At 36.8% G+C, this 9,518-nt stretch overlaps 1 protein-coding gene across 1 annotated transcript; it reads right to left on the bottom strand.

Moving 5' to 3' along the window:
• Nucleotides 1-2,698: 2,698 nt before the first annotated feature.
• LOC131537933 (mas-related G-protein coupled receptor member A5-like) lies at nucleotides 2,699-6,086 on the bottom strand. The gene is made up of 4 exons (XM_058771646.1): nucleotides 5,916-6,086; nucleotides 5,216-5,283; nucleotides 5,006-5,110; nucleotides 2,699-4,032 (listed from the first exon to the last, which is right to left on the bottom strand). The coding sequence occupies exon 4, from the start codon at nucleotides 4,003-4,005 to the stop codon at nucleotides 3,073-3,075; it is 933 nt and encodes a 310-aa protein (XP_058627629.1). The 5' UTR covers nucleotides 4,006-4,032; nucleotides 5,006-5,110; nucleotides 5,216-5,283; nucleotides 5,916-6,086; the 3' UTR covers nucleotides 2,699-3,072.
• Nucleotides 6,087-9,518: the final 3,432 nt, after the last annotated feature.

The raw sequence follows: 9,518 nt of genomic DNA, 5'->3' as shown, positions 1-9,518 counted from the left end.
AACAACACATTATCGAATGCCAATAAGAAACATTACTCACTCGGTATAAAGTATCTCCTCCTCCGCGGCTCCAGCTGCGCTCGCGCTCGGTTTGTGAGGTAAACAAAGCTTTTTCCTCTCAGCGTGTCTTCTGGGGGTAAATACGAGGCTTTTTCCTCTCAGCGCGTTTCTGAGGTATATACAAGGCTTATTCCTCACAGCGTGTTCTTCCAAAACTGAAAAGTATCCGAGATGAACGCGTTGCTGCTTTGTTTATGGTGGTGTGGGCGTTTACATGCCGCGTGGCTCGCGTGGAGGTTTGTAATAACAATAGCCAGAAGGAAAAACTGGACATGTCCTTGGTTTCATACGGATTACTTTATCACAGAATATTTGTTTTCGGTAAGACTTACTTCATTTAACAGTAGACACCTCAAGCTTTCTATAGATATATTTCTCATGTCTCTGTGTGAAGTATTTGCTGAGTTACAGTTCATTTTAGTGACGTGTTTCAAAAAGCAGTTCGCGGAGACGGAGAAGACAGAGAGCGCACCCTGTTTGTTTTCTTTATTCTTCAAAAGCACAAAGTTTAGTTGTTATTATGAGTGTATACAAATAAAAGTAGATCCCTTACAGATTCGAATGGTTTATTGCTCTTATCTGTACGATCAAAAATGGCAGAGTAATTCAAGCTCATTTCGGCCTTATCAGGAAAATCTGCCTCAAAACGCATATATGCGTTTGTCGACCCCAGAGGGTTCAAACTTAAACACGCATCTAAATAGTGGTAAACGGTTACTTGCATTGGTTTTGTTGCTGAACAAGAGTCCTGATACTGTAGACGAGGTTCTTGAGGATTTCTTTAGGAGTGAGCTGGAGATTTTCCCCCCTGGTTCTTCTGAAGATAGGAAAGTCCACAGCGAGTCCACAAAGTTACTTGAAGGTAAAACTGCCAGAAGGTTAAACTCAAGAGGAGAGTTTTGGAGTGTGTTTGTCTCAAGAAGAAAGGTTTTTTTGAGCGACGATTAGTCTGAGTTCAGAACTTTTGATAGTTCATCCACCTTTTGGGTGGAGTGGCCAATCAGAGGCATGCATTTTGAGCGGGGGAAATTCTCTTTGTCTCCATTTATGGGCCATTTGCATTTTTATTTATGCAGTTTTACTTCAAAGCATGGTAAAAATTGTATGATGTATTTCACGATCACATAGTGTACATCATTGTTCGAGGAATAAAAGGAAGATAATTTTGATACCAAGAAAGAAACCTCTAAATGCCTTTATTCAAGTGTATCTCTGCTTTAATATCTTCTAGAGTCTAACTAATATAAGTAAAGAGTTGTAACTAGGTTAATATAATAGGGGAACATACATACAACACATGCATATACCAGATACATTTTATAATAAAGAAAATGTCTTCATGTGTGTGTGTGATGTGTATTTGAAATTGTGGAGATGGACCACTGGTCTCATCAGGTCATTGGTGCCTGGCACTGGGGGGGTCATTTACTCCCTTTTGGAACGTGCTTGAAGTTTGACAGGGAGACCAGAGAGGTGCTCTGTTTAGCATCTTTTAGATAGTGGTAAAGCTATTTAAATTGTAGCACCCATATAAATGTAGACGGTGGGGCCAGGTCTGTGATTTATATGCAAATGTCAAAAGGCTAAAAGGGTCTCTTAAAACATAAAGTGTAATCAACCATCAATGAGCCTAAGCAGACGCTACAGATCTTAAAATTGACAGAAGGATGAGACTTTGTGTTGTAATAAAAAAGCACAAAGCTTATTGTGGTTGCATGCAATGAATGGACTTGAAAACGTTAAATATCATTTCCAAGCATTTATACCGTTAATTAAAACAGCTTGTGAATGGCCACATAACGTTATTTATGTCAGAAAAATCAACAATAAGTTAACCGAGTAGGAGCCCATATCATTTGAGGCAGCCCGTACAAATTTTTTGCATATGGGCCTGGGGCTGACTTACTACAGTCTGATAGCATTTGAAAATTTTAAATATCTGCAAATAAATTTAAAAATTTTAAGCTGTCTCCTGAGCCATTTCTAATTCAGTTCAGAATAATATAGTTTCATCGTTGCCTCATTGTCAAACTGAATGATTACAATTCAGAATTTGGGACATCAAAAATCTATTATAAATACACACATACACAAGTGTTTGTATTTATGTCCATGGTTAGTCATGGGTTGTGTATGGCATTAAAATGTTAAAAAATGGCATTAAAAAGCATTAAATAAGATTTAAAGAGACCTGCAGAAACCCTGTGAAAGCAGGTCCACTCAATTGTAATGCAAAATCAATATATTCCAGTGTCCAGTGTGAGGTATGTGGCCGCATTAAATATGATATTTCATGTGATGGTCCAAAATTAAAAATGTCTTTTAGAGCAGTGTCATTAAAACCTACCAAACAACAAAGTCCACAAAATTCCTCCACAATCCTCAATAGGCCTGTCTCCCTGGTGAAGTTGTGAAATCCTTCCCGCTGGATCCATGTTGTGGTCTGTTGTTCTGTAAATTTTGTGCAGATAAAGCAGATGATCCAAATGCAGTTAAAAAGAATTTATTAGACAAAAACACAAAGTAAGATGAGACAAGGAGCACACGAAACGGCCTTTACAGGATAACAACAGACATCTCAGTTTAATATAATAAAAAAGACAGAATAAAGGACAGTCTTTTCTACAAAAACACAAATATTCCAGCTCATCAAACTCTACAGATTGCCATGTAATTTTCTAGTGCTGCTTAATATTTTATAAAGTTCACTTAATAACCTCTAACGTACTTTTCTTTAATACATTTAATGTAAAACCTTAGCTCCACTAGATTATGTCAGTCATAACCCTCCTCTCCATTACTTACTGCTACTACACAGTCAGCAGAATCAGAAACACAAAATTATCTTTTCTTTTTCTTTCTTTATTTTTAAAATAAAATTCAGTTTACTAATTGTTTTATAAATAAACAAACCTCAATTTTCTTAAAATTAAGTGTTTGAATTTAAAAATGGACCTTGACTTAATTTAAATATACAGTAGCTCAGTGTTTTTCAGCTCATTTATCAGCAGGTTAAACTGTGCTGCAGGTGTTCAGTGAATGAGATGCAGGCTCTTGAGCTGAAATACAGCACACTACAGTACAGCAGCTGTTCTGTGGATTCACTACAGAGTGTTCGTCCCGGTTGTGATTCGATCTCTGATATCTACGACAGCAGCGAACAGACTTCATTAAATCACCAACATCAGGCCTCATGAACAGATACAGCAAACAGTCAGCAAGTGGATTCACATACACGAGCAATCGTGCACATCTGTAAAATTTCACAACAACAATACTGTAAACAAAGTCTGTAATAAATTCCAGAATCAGAAAAGGCAGAATGAGAAATGTGTAAGTCAACAGCACCAGGAACAAACTGCCCAAAATTAATTTGCGCTTCAGAGGAGTCATTGATATTGCGCGAGAAAGACCTCGCCAAGTGCCAGCAAAACAGAGAATGATGATGGGGTAGGGAATTAAACACGCTATACACAGGGGTAGAGTATAAAAATAAATATCAGGGGGGTCTATTTCTGCAAAGATCAGAGGCACAAACCAGATGATCACAGAAATAAAACAGGAGAGTTTGAGTGACTGGTGAGATTTGTACCAGATAGGATGAGAAACCAGAAGATATCGTTCAAAAGCAACACATGCCATAAAATACAGACCCACAATCAAAGAATAGAAATATGCAGTATACAGTTTATATGACCGTGAGATTGCTGTTTTTATTAACATATAAATGACCTGTATGAGATCTGAAAGTATCAAATGACTAACAAAAACTGAAGCAGCAGGCCGAGATTTGATGATGAAACACAAGGCGATCAGAGTTAAGATCATGACTGGGATCTCAACGACTGAAAGGACACTGACAAATACAAAGTATGCATAATCTTGTTTCCTTAGAAAATTCTCCCACTCCTCATTGATTCCGATGCTGATGTTATGTTGTTCCATTGTTTCACAAATTCCTGAGAGCAAGCACTAAATAACAAACCAGTCATTAGCTTTATGTAAGAAATGCTTCAATGTCTCAATGTAAAAATTCTTAATTGTAAAAACAGATGGCCTGACATGTTTCTTCTAAATGTTGCCATTCAATGGGTGACATGTGATGTTAAAGGGATAGTTCCCCCTAAAAATGAACATTGTGTCATCATTTCCTCACTCTTGTGTCATTCCAAACCTGAAAAAATCATTCATCTTATGAACACAAATGAAGATGTTTTTTTATGAATTCTGAGATATTTCTGTCCCTCAACTGACATTGAGTGGTTCAGTCAAATTATCTGAAGAGACTTGATCACTTTATCTGATGAACAGATTTCATTTAGGCTTTTATTCACATATTTACACTCATCAGCAAACATAAACAGGACCTAGTTGGTTCTTACGGATCTCAAACGTGCTGCGAAACACACAAATATCACACAACTATCAATTGATCATGATCACTGATTCTTGGAAGCAATTTGCCATGACTGATGTGTGCATTGATTCGTGTTCATCTGTGAATAAAAGCCTCAATTAAATCTGTTCAGCGTATAAATCGATCGAGTCTCTTCAGAAGATGCAGACTGAACCGCTCAATTCATCTGATTTTCTTTATGAACTCTGTGTTGACTGTCAGCGGAGGGACAGAAATCTCTCAGATTTCATTAAATATATCTTCATTTCTGAATGTGAACAAAAGTCTTGCAGGTTTGGAACAACTTGAGGGTGAGTGAATGATGACAGAATTTACATTTTTCGGTGAAATATCCCTGTAAAAGGCTTAAAGTACATTATACATTAAAAAAGGTAAAGTTTAACTTGAAATAAACTTTAAAAATCCCTCTGTCTATAAAATCTTTTATTTAAACAATATTGTAAGAATGTTGTTCTGAATATTCAGTGTCACAGCTGCTAGTGCTTTAATAAAATAGTTCAATAAAGCAATAAATACTGAACAACTTACATTTATGACAGAACTTGGCCAGTTCAGTTGGTTTGCGATTCTTCTTCCACGAGGAAGTCAAAGGAGAACTTTCAGCGTCACATTTTCCACGGCTATGCTGTCGGTCTGATGGAGGACATCGTTCAGATACAAACAAAAGTGAATAAACTTTTAGTCCATTTAGTAGCAAGTTTAACTCTAACATTTCCAACTTGAATAGTGAGATCTTACTGTCCGTTAAGGAGCGAGACGACTGGGGAAGCTGCAGTGAATGCTGTTTATTGAGCAACAGTTGTATGCTGAAATAAGACGAGAGCCGTGAACAGAACACAGTAGCATCAATGACAAATCAAATAAACTTTTCTTGCAGGAATCCACAGAAACGAAGAGAGCATGTGTTGTAATTAAACACACTCAAAGGTTCACTCAGTCAATGCCATATAAATGACTGTTAAACTGTAATTAAAGCTGAAAAAATGGTAGTGAAAAAAATGTTTTGGCTCAACTACCCGAGTACACTAAAATGTTTTCTAGTTTATTGTTCACAGTGTTTTTCACTTCCTCAGTCAAATAAGAAACCTGCAAACACTAAGAGAAAGCACAAATGCTCTGACTTTCCTAATTCTCTGCTTTGTGAACTTAGGATAATAAAACTGAAACTGTGCACACTTTTAATTAAAGGAAACTAGTTTGATTAACTACAAACAATCAGTGATACCAGAGGCTGAAATGCAAATATAGTTAACACCATATGAACTCGTACATGAGATAACATGATCTGCAATCATAATGACAATTACAAGACAGATGATGATGTTTATGAGCTGATCGCCTCATTATTGAACACAACCCCTAAAATGAGAAGTGGCTCAGACAAGGACCTGAAAGAAACCCCCCAAAGCTACATTAAACAATATACACATGATCTTACCTGGATCAGACCGTGGCTTGAAGATGTTCATCAGTAGATGATGGTGTCTGTGAGCTGATGGTCGTTCTTTTATAGTCTGAATTCACTCCAGAATTCAGAATGGAGAGTGATTCTGTCAGATAATGAGCAATTGAACAAAGATGCATTAACATAATGAATGCTTAATGCACATACAACCACAACTTTAAAATGTACCACCACTACATTTGTGATACAAAACCATTACATGAAATAAAAAATAAATAAATAAATAAACAAAGGCGTTTTATTGCAGACAGTGATATTTGTGAAGCACCACATCAGTCAGCTTCAGCTCCAGCTTTGGTTTAGTCAGACTCTGGTTAATCGTGTAGTTCTGCTCTTCAACGATGTTCTGCTAAAGTGCACCTCATTCTCATTACTGGCTCTTGAAATTGTGATAAATGTGAAGATGTGCAAGAATAACTTTATGAGAAACTGACATTTCTGTTTATTAAAGATTTACAAATCATTACAAAATGTATATTCAAAATGATATATATGATGAATTTAAAATTGGTGAAAATTCAGTGGACTGCTTGCACTGAACATCAGGACTCATTTGTATAAAACCTCTCAGAAATGCTCATAAAAATAGCCTTCAGCTTTGACTTAAAGGTGCTGTATGTAAGTTTTTGACTCTACTAAAGCATAAAAATACCATATGTTTGCAGATATGTAAGAAACATGCTAAGTTAACATACTTGTTCATCTAAAAAAACAATACTAGTCAGTTATTCTCCTTTGAAAATATGCGTTCCGGCCCGGAATGTCTGTGATTGTTTTGGTCTGTGAAACCTGCCCACTGCCAGTTTACCCAATTGTATTTCAGCACCCTGGGTTGCCAGTTGGCAGAAAACAGAGTATCTAATTAAAAAAAACAGTATTTAATTTCAGTCATGGAAGCTGCCAAACGAAAGGTGTCAAGAGTCAGTAATCTGGCAACCTGTGTCTGTGTCAAGTCTGAGGGGCCGGGTGAAAAAAACCCTCTCCAATATTTTACATTTGGACTGCAATACCACTATATTATACATTTGGACTGCAATACTTTTATAAAGAAGCTAAAAGCAACTTTCAGTAAAGTCTAAACCTGATTCTTAAAGGGGTCATATGATGCGATTTCAAGTTGTCCTTTCTCTTTGGAGTGTTACATGCTGGTTGTGCATAGATAAGATCCCTGAAGTTGCAAGGACTAAAGTCTCAAAACCAAAGAGATATTCTTTATCAAAGTTAAGACTCTGCCACGCCCCCCTAAAACGGCACATTCAAACCCCACGTCTACGTTATGATGTGGAAATAGACAAAGATGGCAGTCACGAGAACAGACACTGTTCACTGTGCTCGCAGAAAGAGCTGGAAACATAGGAACATTTCTTGCTGCACTTGATTACTATCACAACACAAGAGCTGCATATTTCCCCAAATTCCAACAAATGAAACCAAATTTTATGGCATTACCAAATGCAGAAAAATTAAGTCACATTTTAGGGGAAAATTCCAAAATGATCACAACATCAGCAAGATATGTATCAGCCTGCCACAAACTAACACTCTCAGCCAGTGGACAAAACTGAAGCAAGTTCATTTATTTATCCCCTCTCGGGCTTGAACTGATGGTAAAACTAAGGACACTATTAACTGTCTTTACATTTATTTTGAGAGCTGAATCCCGCGATTATGGAAAGGGGTGTTACATTTCCGACGCGGCTTGTGGTGTTCGGCCAGTCACAATGCACTGTGTCAGTTGGCCAATCAGAGCAGACTGTGCTTGTCGGAAGGAGGGGCTTTGTAGGGGCATAGAGTATAGTATTTAAAAAATAATGTGTTTTTTGAACATTAAAGCATGTCAACATATTCTGTTACACCAAATACACAAAATAACGATCTTTTGAAAAAGCATCAAATGACCCCTTTAAGTGTTGACTGAGGTGACACTTAAGTGTTGTGAACTAAGGACTACAATGATGCCAACACAAAATGGCCGACCTCGACCTCTGAATCAGCCAATAGTGAGTCTGCTCATGTGAAGTCCAATCATTAAATGTAACTACAATAAAATCATTTAATTAAGACACTGAAATATTTTAATATTTAAATGTTTTTTTTTAATGCTTTGCATTGTGCAAAATTATCACAAATTATTACTGATGATGATCAATGATGTGAACATGAGTTCCATCAATGAGCACGTTTACATGCACGTTCTTAAGCCGATGGTTAATAAACTGAAAACACATGTGGTCATGTAAACGCGATAACCCGTTTTCTTTTATCGGTGTAACGGTGTAAGCATAAACTGTTCGCAACAGGTACTTTTTTGCCTCTTACTCCAATTTCGCTCGGCATGTAAACGCAATGACCTGCTTTCTGTCGGATTATTGAAGTGCACATGTGCGATACGTGACAGGAACGCATCGTTTAGTGCAGATTTAAGCGCATCTTGTAAACGCAGCTTACTTGCATTGTCAGGTTACTGATGTGCATGTAAACCAGGAAAACTGGTTATTTTAATAAGCTGATATTTGTGAGTAATCAGCTAACTGGTGTGCATGTAAATGTGCTCATTGGTTCGAACTACTCCAGGAAAGCCCACAATCCTCATAAAAGTGGCTTGTTTTATTTTGTTTTTGCAGCATGGTCTGATGGTCAGTTGGAAAGTCAATGAACTGCTATACAGTAGTGGCCAAACAAAAAAAGGTGCTAACGATTTTGTAAGCATATTGCATAATAGCTTAGAGTCAATTGTTTTATTTGTGAGACATGCCAAAATTGTGTGGTTATAATTTTTTCCCATGCTGTCATACAAAGAAGTTATGAACACATGCAAAAACAAGAGAGGACCAATGAAATATTAATAACTGATTATGTTGCTATGCTGCATGCAGTCAATGCGACAGTGTTGCCAATTTAGTGATTTTGTCACTAGATTCAGTGACTTCCTCGCCCCTTTTGAGACTTTTTTCAAAAGCCTAGCAACAAAATACATTTATTGGACAAACATTAATTAGTTTCCAAGACTCTCCTGCTGATCTATATTTATATTTATATAGATCAGTGAACGTGCCGTTATGATGTCATCTAACAACATTTATTGACTGCTTTAGCTACTTTCAATTGAACGCAGTAGCAACACTGGTTAGTGTTTTTTCTCTTCATATTTTGATGGTTTAAGTGAACGTGAGAGCATATTTTCTTAGCGATAGATTTTATTTACACTGTAAAAACAGCAGGATTATCTGCTATATTCAATTGTTACGCTCTTTCCCAAAAACGCAACAAAATCAGGGAGATGCCGCACACAACCACTGCTTCTCGAAACTAATTTATTTAACTATAAAAAATAAAAATGTATTGTTTAGTAATCAGGCAAGTGCTTGTAAGTAATACACATCACAATAGTCCAAACAAACACCACTAACAACAGTCAGAGTCATTATGACTTTCATTTCTGCAGTTAAAGCATTGTTTCGTAGCGTGGGAGAAGTTGTTGAATTTTTGACTAGGTCAGTAACAAAAACAATACCTTGACGATCAAGCCTGTATCGTTTTATCAACTCCCTGTCATCATATAATCCAACACATTCT

The sequence above is a fragment of the Onychostoma macrolepis genome, chromosome 03 (genome assembly GCF_012432095.1).
Source record: "Onychostoma macrolepis isolate SWU-2019 chromosome 03, ASM1243209v1, whole genome shotgun sequence".
NCBI classification, from domain to species: Eukaryota; Metazoa; Chordata; class Actinopteri; order Cypriniformes; family Cyprinidae; genus Onychostoma; species Onychostoma macrolepis.
This window is presented reverse-complemented; position numbering and strand designations above follow the sequence as displayed.